The sequence below is a fragment of the Sciurus carolinensis genome, chromosome 17 (assembly GCF_902686445.1).
Source record: "Sciurus carolinensis chromosome 17, mSciCar1.2, whole genome shotgun sequence".
Lineage (NCBI taxonomy): Eukaryota > Metazoa > Chordata > Mammalia > Rodentia > Sciuridae > Sciurus > Sciurus carolinensis.
In genome coordinates, this window is record NC_062229.1 from 43,468,439 (window position 1) to 43,482,540 (window position 14,102).

General features: G+C 40.2%; 1 protein-coding gene across 4 annotated transcripts in view; it reads left to right on the plus strand.

Moving 5' to 3' along the window:
* The window catches only part of Thrb (thyroid hormone receptor beta), a 376,546-nt gene extending 365,169 nt beyond the window's left edge, over positions 1 to 11,377 (plus strand). For all 4 annotated transcript variants that reach the window (XM_047530284.1, XM_047530280.1, XM_047530281.1 and 1 more), the window contains exons 9-10: positions 4,986 to 5,244; positions 7,268 to 11,377. In XM_047530284.1, coding sequence (XP_047386240.1) covers positions 4,986 to 5,244; positions 7,268 to 7,509 — 501 coding nt within the window. In that variant the 3' untranslated portion in view covers positions 7,510 to 11,377. The remainder of the gene's footprint in view (positions 1 to 4,985; positions 5,245 to 7,267) is intronic.
* Positions 11,378 to 14,102: the final 2,725 nt, after the last annotated feature.

Here is a 14,102-nt window from a genome sequence, read left to right on the forward strand (position 1 = left end):
GGAACTTAGGAGAAATGGAGAAACCTAGGGGATACAGTCAGCAATCTGTACATAACAAGCCCGCAGGTGATCCTGATGGGGCATAAATGGAAAACAGGCATTTTAACCAACCCCTGCCTCTTACCTGTACAGGGTCTCCCCAAGCTTAGGCTTCTACTTCCTACCACCATGCCTTGGGTCAGGAGTTTAAGAATATAATTGACTAATACAAGTCAGAACCCAAACAAAAGCAAATCACAGTGATTTTTTTTAAATACATGGAAAAAAAGAATTCATGTAAAGAATTTGTGTGTATGAATCCCAGAACCAAAGATTAAGTGACTTTTTTTTCCTATAGAAAAAGCTAAGTAGTTTGAAATTAAATGGCAAGGTGACTAGGCTAAGCTAGTGAAAAATATGAAATAACCGGCATTTTAAATGTAATTCAGTAGTATTGTGTTCACTTCTATTTAATAATCTAAATTGCACTAGTCAAGTGTTGCCAAGAGCATTTACCAGAAAGTAAAAGCAGCTTTAATGAAGAGGTAGATATTATGTGAGATTTACATATTTACAGTTTGTGGAAACAGTCATATCCACAATACTTAGAATGTTCTCATCTCCCCTTGGCACTGGGTTCTGACAGATCTAGCTTCAAATGCTAGCCTCACCCACAAGATGGTCACATGACCCCCTAGCATGTTACATACCCTTTCTGTGCCTGAGTTTTCACATCTGTAACTAAAACTGGAATTAGAATATTTACCCCAATGTCTTACTGGGAAAATTAAATAAGATAATGCATATAAATCTTACATGATGCCCAATTCATCAAAAACACATTAAGAGCCTTGTAAATGAGTTTGATAATGACATTTAAACTTTCCCCCCAACCCCAAAATAAATTTCCATTGTTTTGCTTGTTATTTTATAAAGTGTGTTGTTCATGTTATCCCATTATCATAAATCCTAATTAATGGGGTAGCCAAATGAGCTTAAAATTAAATCACAACACTGGCAGAAAGATCTGGTGTTCTGAGTAATTCTGGTGTCTGAGTTGCTCAGAAGAACATGACCTTAGGGTCCAAGAAGTCTGAATTCTGTTCTCACCTCCACCCTCCTTAACTTGCTGGGCAGCCTTAGGCAAAGTTTTTATATCTCTGGCCTTCTTTGGCAACATCTGTCAACATTCTTCTAGTTCTGAGTCTTTTAAGAGACTTAATGAGAAAACTTGCTTCAAAAAAAAACAAAGAGAAGCAGTTGCCAACTGAACAGTGGAGTCAATTGCTAAGTATCAGAACTAGAGGACATTTTAAAAATAGGGAAAATTGGTATGTTTAGCATAAAACCTGCTCTCAGGCAGTTATCAAGCAAAGATATAACACAAATCCCCAAACTACAGGGTTGAACAGTTTTATACATGACTAATGCCAGTTGGAGATTTATAACTGTCATAAAAGAAATGCAAACTACTGAGATTAAAGTTGGTGAAGATAACAACCAAATGACCATTAAGAATAGTTGTTGAAAATGTTCAACATCTCTAGCAATTAGAAAAATGCAAATCAAAACTACGCAGATTCCATCTCACTCCAGTAAGAATGGTAATAATCAAAAATACAAGCAACAGTAAATGTTGGTGAGGATGTGGGGAAAAAGATACACTCATATATTGCTCATGGAAATGCAAATTGATGCAACCACTATGGAAAGCAGTATGGAAATTCCTCAGATGACACAAAAATTCTCAATAAAATTTTTGCAAATCACATACAAAAATATATTAAGAAGATATATGGGTTTTATCCCAGGGATGCAAGGTTGGTTCAACATCCGGAAATCAATAAATGTCATTCACCATATCAACAGACTTAGTCAAGAATCACATGATTATTTTGATAGATGCAGAAAAAGCATTCAATAAAATACAGCATCCCTTCATGCTCAAAACATTAGAAAAAACAGGGATAGTGGGAACATTCCTTAACATTGTAAAGGCCATCTACGCTAAGCCCATGGCCAATATCATTCTAAATGGTGAAAAACTGAAAGCATTCCCCCTAAAAACTGGAACAAGGCAGGAATGCCCTCTTTCACCATTTCTATTCAACATCATCCTTGAAACTTTAGCCAGAGCAATTAGACAAACCAAAGAAATTAAAGGGATACGAATAGAAAAAGAAGAACTCAAACTATCCCTGTTCGCTGATGACATGATTATATATTTAGAGGAACCAGGAAATTCCACCAGAAAACTTTGAGAACTCATAAGTGAATTCAGTAAAGTAGCAGGTTACAAGATCAATACTCATAAATCCAATGCATTTTTATACATAAGTGATGAATCTTCAGAAAGAAAAGTTAGGAAAACTACCCCATTCACAATAGCCTCGAAAAAAATAAAATACTTGGGAATAAATCTAACAAAAGAGGTGAAAGACCTCTACAATGAGAACTACAGAACACTAAAGAAAGAAATTAAAGAACACCTTAGAAGATGGAAAGATCTCCCATGTTCTTGGATAGAAAGAATTAATATTGTCAAGATGGCCATAATACCAAAAGTGCTATACAGATTCAATGCAATTCCAATTAAAATCCCAATGACGTACCTTACAGAAATAGAGCAAGCAATTATGAAATTCATCTGGAAGAATAAGAAACCCAGAATAGCTAAAGCAATCCTTAGCAGAAAGAGCGAAGCAGGGGGTATCGCAATACCAGATCTTCAACTCTACTACAAAGCAATAGTAACAAAAACGGCACGGTATTGGTACCAAAATAGACAGGTAGATCAATGGTACAGAATAGAGGACATGGACACAAACCCAAATAAATACAATTTTCTCATACTAGACAAAGGGGCCAAAAATACGCAATGGAGAAAAGATAGCCTCTTCAACAAATGGTGCTGGGAAAACTGGAAATCCATATGCAACAGAATGAAATTAAACCCATATCTCTCACCATGCACAAAACTCAACTCACAATGGATCAAGGACCTCAGAATCAGAGACCCTTCATCTTATAGAAGAAAAAGTAGGTCCAAATCTTCAACATGTCAGCTTAGGATCAGACTTCCTTAACAGGACTCCCATAGCACAAGAAATAAAAGCAAGAATCAACAACTGGGATAGATTCAAACTAAAAAGGCTTCTCTCAGCAAAGGAAACTATCAGCAATGCAAAGAGAGAGCCTACAGAGTGGGAGAATATATTTGCCACTCATACTTCAGATAGAGCAATAATTTCCAGAATCTATAAAGAACTCAAAAAACTCTACACCAAGAATACAAATAATCCAATCAACAAATGGGCTAAGGAAATGAACAAACACTTCACAGAAGAAGATGTACAAGCAATCAACAGATATATGAAAAAATGTTCAACATCTCTAGTAAGAAGAGAAATGCAAATCAAAACTACCCTAAGATTCCATCTCACCCCAATTAGAATGGTGATTATCAAGAACACAAGCAACAATAGGTGTTGGTGAGGATGTGGGGAAAAAGGTACACTCATACATTGTTGGTGGAGTTGCAAATTAGTGCAGCCACTCTGGAAAGCAGTGTGGAGATTCCTCAGAAAGCTTGGAATGGAACCACCATTTGACCCAGCTATCCCACTCCTTGGCCTATACCCAAAGGACTTAAAATCAGCATACTACAGAGATACAGCCACATCAATGTTCATAGCTGCTTAATTCACAATAGCCAGATTGTGGAACCAACCTAGATGTCTTTCAATTGATGAATAAAGAAATTGTAGCATACATATATAATGGAATATTACTCCTCCATAAAGAAGAATAAAATTATGGCATTTGCAGGCAAATGGATGAAATTGGAGAATATCATGCTAAGTGAGATAAGCCAATCTCAAAAAACCAAAGGACGAATGATCTCACTGATAAGTGGATGATAACACATAATGGGGGGTGGGAGGGGTTAGTGTTAGGGTTAGGTTTAGGTTTAGGGTTAGGGTTAGGGCGGGGGGCAAGAATGGAGGAAGGAAGGACTGTATAGAGGGAAAAGAAGGGTGGGAGGGGTGGGGGGAAGTGAAAAAATAACAGAATGAATCAAACAACATTATCCTATGTAAATTTATGATTACACAAATGGTATGCCTTTACTCCATGTACAACCAGAGAAACAACATGTATCCCATTTGTTTACAATAAAAAAAAAAATTCCTCAGAAAATTGGATGGAACTACCAATTGATCCAGCTCCTGGGTTTATACCCAAATGACTTAAAAATCAATATACTACAGTGATACAACCACATCAATGTTCAGCTCAGTTCATAATAGCTCAACTATAGGCACCAACCTAAGTGCCCTTCAACAGATGAATGGATAAAGAAAATGTGGTGTATATATATGTGATGGAATATTACCCAACCTTAAAGAAGAAAGAAATTATGGCATTTACCAGTAAATGAATAGAACTGCAGAATATTGTGCTAAGCAAAATAAGCCAATCCCAAAGAACCAAAGGCTGGATGTTTTCTCTGATATGCAGATGCTTATTCACAATAAGGGGGTGGGGAGAATGGTGGTATTTTTGGACTAGACAGTGGGGAGTGAAGGGAGGGGAGGGAACATGGGGGTCAGAGTGATAGTAAAATGAATCCAACATTATTTCCCAGACATTATTACATACATGTCGAATGTGCATATATGATTACATGACCTGTGTAACTCTATGTCATGTACAAGAATGAGAAGTTATACTCCATTTATGTATGATGGGTCAGAATGCTTCTATTGTCATGTATAACTAATTAGAACAAAAATTTTTTTATAAAGCAAAAAGTTCTGGTATGTTCATTAAAAAAAAAACAGTCATCAAATCTGCTGCCACACAGGGAGGGAAAACCAGGAGCTCGGAGAATGCAGGATGGCCGATGGTCACAGAGGTCATTCTTGTTGCTTTTAGGACACCGCATGTGGCTTTGACGGGCGTTTTCTTTTTGTTCTTTGCTGACGTGGGCTGCTTCTTTTCAGCTGCCATGTGAAGACCAGATCATCCTCCTCAAAGGCTGCTGCATGGAGATCATGTCTCTTCGCGCTGCTGTACGCTACGACCCAGAGAGTGAGACTCTGACCCTGAATGGGGAAATGGCAGTGACACGGGGCCAGTTGAAAAACGGGGGTCTCGGGGTGGTGTCAGATGCCATCTTCGACCTGGGCATGTCTCTGTCATCTTTCAACCTGGATGACACCGAAGTCGCCCTCCTTCAGGCCGTCCTACTGATGTCCTCAGGTGAGTGCGCCTAGACTCATTGTGGGTGTACAAGGAGTTTAGCTTGTCTGTTGCCAATTGGAATCACTTGAAGAGTCTTCAGTCCCCCTTCGATCACCGGTTTGCCAATGGGCTGAATGAAGGCAACAGCCATCTGATAATTTTTGTAATTTCCCAGGGTAGTGGGGGCGGGGGGACCCAAAGGTATAAAGACTATCAGCCAGGAACGATGGTGCACACATATAATACCAGCAGCCCAGGAGGCCGAGGCAGGAGGATCCCAAGTTCAAGGCCAGCCTCAGCAAGTTAGCAAGACCCTATGGCAAAATAAAAAGAACTAGGGATAGGGCTCAGTGGTTAAACAGGCCTGGGTTCAATCCCCCCCCTCAAAAAAAAAAAAAAAAGAGAGAGAGACTATGAATTGACCACCTTCAGCAGACATCACCCATTTGGCCTCCATTTCTGTGTACATAAGACATGGATGTGAGTGACCAGATCATTCTTTGTTAAGCTGTGTGTGGAAACCATATGTGAGAATCAGAACTTACTCCCAGGAGTGAGGGTATTGAACAATGCTGACATCTTTTTCTTCAGGGACCATGTCATAATAAATACAGAACATATCGCATTACTTAAGGGAAGCTACTCTTTAAAGGTGGTTTCGGACTCATCCTCTGCATTTGCAGAGCAACCAGGTTAGCTCTGCTTTAGCATCTGCCCCTCTGCACTGTAACTACCTCCTTAACTTGCCCGTGTCTCCATCTGAACCATTTATCTTTTGAGAACATGGCACCTAGGCCAGGTTGTAGCATTCAAGAAATGTGTACTGCATAAATGGCTGAATATATGGGTAACATCTGAGATTTATCCCTATGCAAAGGAAAAACAGTACAGCCAACCCTCTTTATCCTCAGTTCCAAATGTACAGATTCAACCAACACGTGGAAAATTTGGGGTGGGGGTAGGATTGCATCTGAATACATACAGACTTGTTTCTTGTCATTATTCACTAAACAATAGTGTAATAACTACATAGCATTTGCATTGCCTTAGATATTATAAATAATCTAGAGATGATTTAAAGTATACAGAAGGATGTGCATAGTTTATGTTCAAATACTATACTATTTTAAAATGAAGGTCTTGAGTTCCCTCAGATTTGGGTATCTGCAGGATCTTGGAACCAATTCCCCATCCTCATGTGTACTGAGGGACAATTTTACATATATAAAATATGTAATTTTATGTAGATATAACTTTTTTATATAGATATAATTGCCATATATATGGGGGGTTGGTACTATACATAGTTTCAGGTATCCATTGGGGGGTCTTAGAACATCCCCCCATGGATAAGGGGGGGGGACTATTTAATATAGGAAAGGAAGTTGTGGTTTATTATAGCTCATAAACAACTTTAAATTGGAGATTGTGTTTCTTTATATTCAAGGAACTTTCTTACTATCCAGCCGTTTTCTGGCCTCCAGGCCTCCGCGATGTCCCCAGTCTCTTCTCAGATCTCTCCCCCACATGTCTATGCTAGTCCTCTCCTCTCCAGGAGGAATCACTTCCCTCATTATGCAGTGGTCAGCTATTGTGCCCTAGGAGGGAGGTGTCACCTCTCACACCCAAGGAGGCGATTCCTCTAGGCTAGAGGTGTTCTCCTGAACAGAGTGCTGCCACCCCCCTGTAACTGGGTCCCTGGCACCATGGAGTTCATGCTGCATCCTGGTTCATTCCTGAGAGTTGAAAAGACCTCAGATCTGTCCACCTCTCACTAAAGGACTAGTAGAAGCCTGCTCCTTCCCAACTCTTAAGTATTAGCTGGGGGCAGTGGCATTTGCCATCAAACCCAGCAACTGGGGATGCCAAAGCAGGAAAACCAAAAGTTCAAGGCCAGCCTGGACCACTTACGGAGACTCTGTCTCAGAAAACAAATAGGGCTGGGGATATACCTCCGTGATAAAGCACCCCTAGGTTCAATCCCCAGTACCCTCTCCCCCTCCAAAAAAAAAGTAATAGCCACATTCTTCCTTCCCCTTAGATCGCCCAGGGCTCGCCTGTGTTGAGAGAATAGAGAAATACCAAGATAGTTTCCTGCTGGCCTTTGAACACTATATCAATTACCGGAAACACCACGTGACACACTTCTGGCCAAAACTCCTGATGAAGGTGACCGACCTGCGCATGATCGGAGCCTGCCACGCCAGCCGCTTCCTGCACATGAAGGTGGAGTGCCCCACGGAACTCTTCCCGCCTCTCTTCTTGGAAGTGTTCGAGGATTAGACGGACTGGATTCGTTCTCATGATTCCTACAGCACTACTGGGTGTCATTTCATTCCATTGCCTAGCTCTTTTGTTTGTCCGTTTGTTTCTTCGTGTTGGGAGGGATCGTTTGGGGGGAAGGGAGGTCATCCTCGGCAGAGACAGGGATGGAATTGCCCCTTGAATGCGGGTCCTTGTAACTATTGCATTTTGTTCCCCGGTCCTTCGATGTGAATGCTTTGGCGGTTTTACAGTTGTGGAGGCGGGGTGGGGGGACAATCATCACTTCACCAGCACCCAGCCATCACCAGCTCCCACCTGTCCCTGGTCAGAGACTCGAGCTAGCCAAATGGCACTGCAGAAGAGTAAAGAAGCCTTAAAACCGAGATAATGCAGTCATTGTGAGCCAATCCCAATTTTTGCAGGGCTCAAGGTAGCAGAGCACAAACCACCTTTGGTTAGATGTGGCTTTCAGCTTTTTAGGGAAAGAATCAAACTGATTTTCATCTATTTGAGAGCATGCTGTTTCCAGTACTCCCAGGCTCTCCTACCCGCATCACTTGGACTGTACAGAAATACAGGTGTCCTAACAAATCAGCTGTCCTTTCAACATTTTTGTAACCTTATGATATAATTCCAAGTTATACAGGCAATAGAACTCAAAGATGTGCAGGCATTTGACTGATTGAGGCCACGAGGAAAATCATTTTCTTGAGTGAGCCCAAAGACATTGGAAATCTTCACCAATGTTAGTGACTCTGCAGTTTCCAAAAATTCACTCAGGATTACCTCATGGTAGGAAGACCTCTCTACGACTTAGGATCATAGAACATTCCCACAGAAATTAAACCTGTTTACAGGGTGTCATCATTTTTCAATGGCATCTGATCTGCCATCTCCCAAGCTCCTCAAGTTGTTTACCCTGGCTGCATCTTTGCTGAGTTGACAACAGATTTCCCTATGGAGCAAGTTTTCTAATCACGGAGAGATAAACAAGCCAAAATTTGAGTCTGGTTTGGAGAATTCCAAGGAGAGATTAGCACTGTTGAATTCCAAGTTGAAGGAAATCCAGTATTGGTGTACTGGTGACTTGGGAATGCTTCCTTCTAGTTCCAGATCCTTGAGAGCTTTTCCTTATTCACAAATATTCCCTAATTTGTTTTCCCTCATGACTCTGAGGCACTAAATAGCTCAACTCTCCCTAAATAAGACTGGTCCTATCCCCTTTATAGCACTATTTTGACAGATATTCAGCAGAAAACCCCTGCGGGTCACATGCCAGAACACTGTCACCTTCCCTACCCGACCTCCCTTCTCAGATGACCATCACGGAGTAGATGTGCCCAGTAAACAGTGATACCTCATCACTTCAGCGTCGGAAAAATGGGAAAAGAATGTACCCATGCAATTGAATGTATCTCATTCTTCACTGGCATAGTAGATATAAACTTCCTTTGCCTGCCTTTTACTGCCTTATCCTGGAAATATTGGGGAAAATAAGCCATATCCGTGAGATTTACCTAAAAACAAAGAAATGAAAGTCACTGTGAAAACCAAGTGGACTCATTTTCTTTAAGTTTGGTGGAGCAGAAGTCAGGGTGCCTGAGTTCTGGTTTGTGCTCTGTTAGCTGGTGGTTTCTGGACCTTAGGTCTTAGTTTTCTTATCTGGTAAATAAGACATGACCTCCTAAATCCTCACCTTCCATATTGTATGAATTTCTAGGGATGAGGGTGGAATATGGTTCTTTGGTTTCTTTCATAATCAAATTTCAAGCTTTATTAGACAAAAAGTATGGCCCATTAGCAGTTAAGGGATGCATATTTGATATTAATGTTGAATAAGAATTTCCACAATGCTAGTCAACAATTTAGAGGAAGACAGAATGACCTTGGAGAAAAAAGAGGAACAGCACTGAAAATCCCCAGCAGGATTGGAAATAATCTGGGGGTCGGGGGGGATCCTATTTTTGATGTGCTAAAGCAATTACACTGGCTTCTGGGAAAATATTGCCATGGTACTTATTAATCAGATATAGGAAGTGGATCAAGAGATTAAAATATAAGCATGAAATTGTTAGGCAGATTACCTGCTTTGATATAATCTACAGAGTTGGTTTGGATTTTGGTTTTTCTAGCCAGTCTCCAGCCAGTCTCCGTACTTGCCTGCCTTGCCAACATCTCAGCTCCCTCTGTTGATTCTCCCTTGGGAACTCTCTGCAAAATGAACAGCCACCTCTAACTCCAGAGTAACAGAGAAGACTACTGGGTGGGGCAAGTTTTCTTTCCAAAGGTACTAAGAGAAGTCCAAGCAGGTGAGCTACTAGACAGGCTCATGAATTCTAGAGCATCAGATTTTCCAGGGAATGTTTCCTCAAATTGTTTGACAGATTGCCCAGGACATCAGACACCCACATGCTAATGTCAATGCAGAGCCTGCTATCAAGCTATACCAGAATGCTTTGGGGGTTAACCATGATTGGGCATTGTTCAATGGCTTCAATCCAGCTAGCCCCAAGCAGAGAAACGTTTGAACTCCCACTCCTTAAATGACTGCCTTCCACAGGCAAAACCCTGGTCTAGCTGCCCTGTTGAAGGCTGAACACTTCATACTAAATAAGATTAAGCTCACAGTACTTCAAGTTGAAGAGGAGATTATTTAAGGACTCAAAGGATCATGACCCTGGAGGTCAGAGCACCTAAACTCATTCCTTCTGAAACTGATAGAGGTACTTATCTCAAGACAGCATCCCAAAAAGCTTGATTGGGAGGGATTTGCTGGGGATTTCTTTCTTTCCTTTTTTTTTTTTTTTTTTTTTTTTTAACATTTCTCCTTATATTGTTCGATTTTCAAATCAAGTATGGATCTGATGGAAATGGCCTTCACCCCTGCCCCCCAACAGTGGGGAGACATTCCAGGAGAGCAGAACACACCCACACCACGGGGATTCCTATGTAAAAGTTACTCACCATTAGGGACAAGTAGGCTCAGGTGCGCATTGGCACGCGCATGTGTCTGTCTGTGTGCGTGAGGGTACGTGTGCGTGCGCGTGTTTGTAACCCTCAAGTGTACTTTGCTCTTCGATTTAGACATGCAGTCCTTCCAGAAACAGTGGGGGGAAAAAAAAAAAAAGAGCTTTCCTTCTTTATGATTCTGCTCAAAACACCACGTGCCGCCTCAGAGCTTTTTCTAGTCAAATGAGCCTCAGTCCTCAATGACGCGCTTGACGTGTTGACGCTCAGCCCAGCAATGTCCCCTCACTTGGGCCCCGAGGGACAGCTCAGCCTGCAGTGCAATCACCTGGAGGGCTGCCAGGCTCGGCTCTGCCCCAGCAGCCCGTTCCCATTGCTCCTCCGTGAACAGGTGTACAGCCTCGGCCCCTCCTCGACACTAAGCCCCCAGACTCAGCCTCCACGGAACTGCTGAGCACCCTCAAAGCATGTCCTCGTCAGTGATACATTTTTATTCTATGGAACTCTAACCTATTTGTGTCATATTGACCTTTTGCTGCATGAGTCATAAATTATGAAATCGGTCTTATGGTTTTTGAAACGTAGCCAGCATTTGTAAGGCTAAACCTTTTTCAAGAACTTAATATAAGTGAATAACCAAGCCACAGCTCCTCCAAAGGAGAGCGATGACACATTTGAATCTCTTTGCCCTTTCCAACAGCGATGGCATCAGGTTCTAAAATAAGCTCGTAATTTTTCCTGTTATTTTAATAATATGGAAATATTAGCATAGTGTTTCTTTTCATAGTGATAGACTATAATCCATATTTAAATTTTATAGAGAAGAAATTTTATTGTACTGTGATGTAGATATTTATTATCCAGGTAAGGATTTGCCCGGTGTGTATTTTTTACAATTGAAACATTTTACTTTAATCTTTAAAAAAAAAAAAAAAAAAAAAAATTAAAAACACACACACAAAAAAAAAAACCAGACTAAGGGGAAAAAAGGTTTGGCCTTATCACAGAATTTTTACTGTGCTGTATAAATGTTTGCAAATGCAAAAAGTGTGCATTTCTAGTGTGTTTCCACATTAATTAATGCCGCCTTCAAGAGCAATATCGTGCAGGTAATACGCTGTTTGTGGCTTTCTGTTGCACAGTTAAAGCTGACCCACCTTATGCACAAGACAATCAAATAAATCTGTCCTCCTCAGGATGCAGATAATACTCATGTGAATTATGGAGCACAATGTAAGACAAAAGACGACTTTTTACACATGTATTGTTGATCAGGAAATTATCAGGGCATGAATGCATTCACAGGACTTCATCCACGTCTTTCTTTCCATTCTTCCTTATGAACTTGGCATCTTTAAATTCATCATAGAGCCAAATTAGTTCTCCATGCTTTCTTCAGAGAAAACACTTTTCCCCCATAACGTTTTCATGCCCTGATAATCAGAAAAATGCTACAGAATAGAAAAAGAACAGTCATTGGAAGATCCGTGTTTTGCAAACAGTGTTAAGTGATATTGCTAGATTGATAATATTTTTCTCAGCCTAAAACTGTTGAAATCTGTGATCAAAATGTTTTAAACTATCCAAAAAGAAAATTTGTATATTTGGGAAAAATGGATTTTTACATAGCTTTTGTATGCAAATATTAAATTGTAATTATGAATATAGTGGGCATAGATAAACTCATAAGCTTAAATTCTAAAAAAGAGAAAAAGAAAAAAAAAAAGAAAAAGCTTATAATGGACATATTTTCCTGCCTCTTTCTTTAAATAGTATTAGTTTCTAAATAAGCACAGAGTTGCCTACTCTTCTTACTTCAGCTGTTGCCAGTGGGAGGGAAACAGGGATGCAAGGGACACTTGTTTCATAAACATCTATAGAATAAGTAAATGTACTTGGGAAGAAAGTATGTGTGGGGTGTCGGGGGCGAGTGGGCTTGTGAAAGGCTGTTGGGGTTACCTCTTTGGAAGGTCACAGAGACACAAGGAGAAGGAAAGAGCTAGTTTTGCAACTCAGTTCGTTTTGTTATCTCAAAGTGTCCAGAATATTGTTAATGGAATAATACGGCAGCTACTGACATATACCTCAATTCCCATTTCCCATTGTGAAAAAGGACCAAAAGCTAAGTCAAACTGGCTTAAACATAAAAAGAGTTATCGACTTTAGTGGTCTGGGCCATCTAGGGATATGATGCTTTCAGGCGTGCTGGGCCTGCATGCTCACTCCAGAGTGTCAGAAAGCTCCTCTCTTGGCCATTTCCTTCATGTGGGCTTCACGTTCACATAGCCTTCACCTGATGCTGGCCACTAGTAGCTGCAGGATTAGCCTTATAGCTCCGGACAGAGTGGAGTTTCTGATCTCCAACAATTCCAATGAAAATCCTGAGCCTAACTCTTCCTGGGCCCAAATTGAATCATGTGCCCTTTCTAAGCCAATCACTATGGTTAGGAGGATCGATGAGCTAATTTGCTTAATCCCTTGAAATCATAGAACTGGGTGGGGGAAAGGAGGGGTAATGATCCTTATCTAAACTGTGGACTGAGAACTGGGACAGGGATGATTCCTCAAAGAAAATTCTAAGTCTTGCTGCTATCAGAAAAGGAAGCAAAAGAAAAAACATCCACCCCAAAATTTGAGTTGGAAAGCATATTCATTTTCAATGCAGTAATGGCATTTCCTCAACACAAGACAGTCCATACAGGGCAGGTAAGATGGAGGAAGCATCCAGACCCAGCTGTGCCTGAAGGTGTCATATCCCTAAATTTTCCAGACTATTATAAAACTTCAAAACCTGAAAGGATCTAATACTAGGTCCCCTCCAGCCCACAAATTCTTAAAGTTATCTCAAGAAAGGAAATGGTCACTCAAGTTCCAAAGAGAATCAGTAGTCACAAAGCTCAATAAACAACTAAACCCATATTTCACTGTATCATGAATTTGTCAATATAGAGGCTTTGAATGCCAACTGATCATGGAAATTAATAGTCCACTTGTGCATTTTCTTGCAGTAGCAGAAACAAATACATATAAACTAATCATGTAATTATACATACTGTGTTAGTTTTTTTCTTTTAGATGGTTCATTTCAAGGGCAAGGATTTTTCTGGATGAATATATATTCACACATATAAATATATATATATGAAAATTTTATAGAAGCCATTGAAAATTTTTCAGTTTTCCATACAAAATTTGACTTGGTTCAAAGGTTGCAAAGATTTTTGGAAACAACACACATGAAAGATGAAGTAAGATGCCTTCTTTCAGAACAGACCAATAACATCTTATTTTAATTTCCTTATGCAGAATACCAATCACAATGAGAGAGGCTGATGCATACAGAATAAACCACCTTTAAATTAACAAGTTAGAAAATTCTTGTGTCCACAAATGGGTAGAGATAAGAAAAACACCTTTCAGTTTTACTGTAGTACCAGAAAGATTTGGTACCCTTATTGGTCACAGATATGTGAGTAGATGTGAATTCTAAGGATCTTATGGTTTTTCTAATGGACATTTTTAGCCCTGAACAGACCTATTAGCATCTCTTTCCACTACCCAAAGTCAAAGTCTAGAGAAAGTCTTTGTAACAATAAATTCTATCAAAAGATAAAGAACCTGAGGCTATCAAGGGTCAGACATTG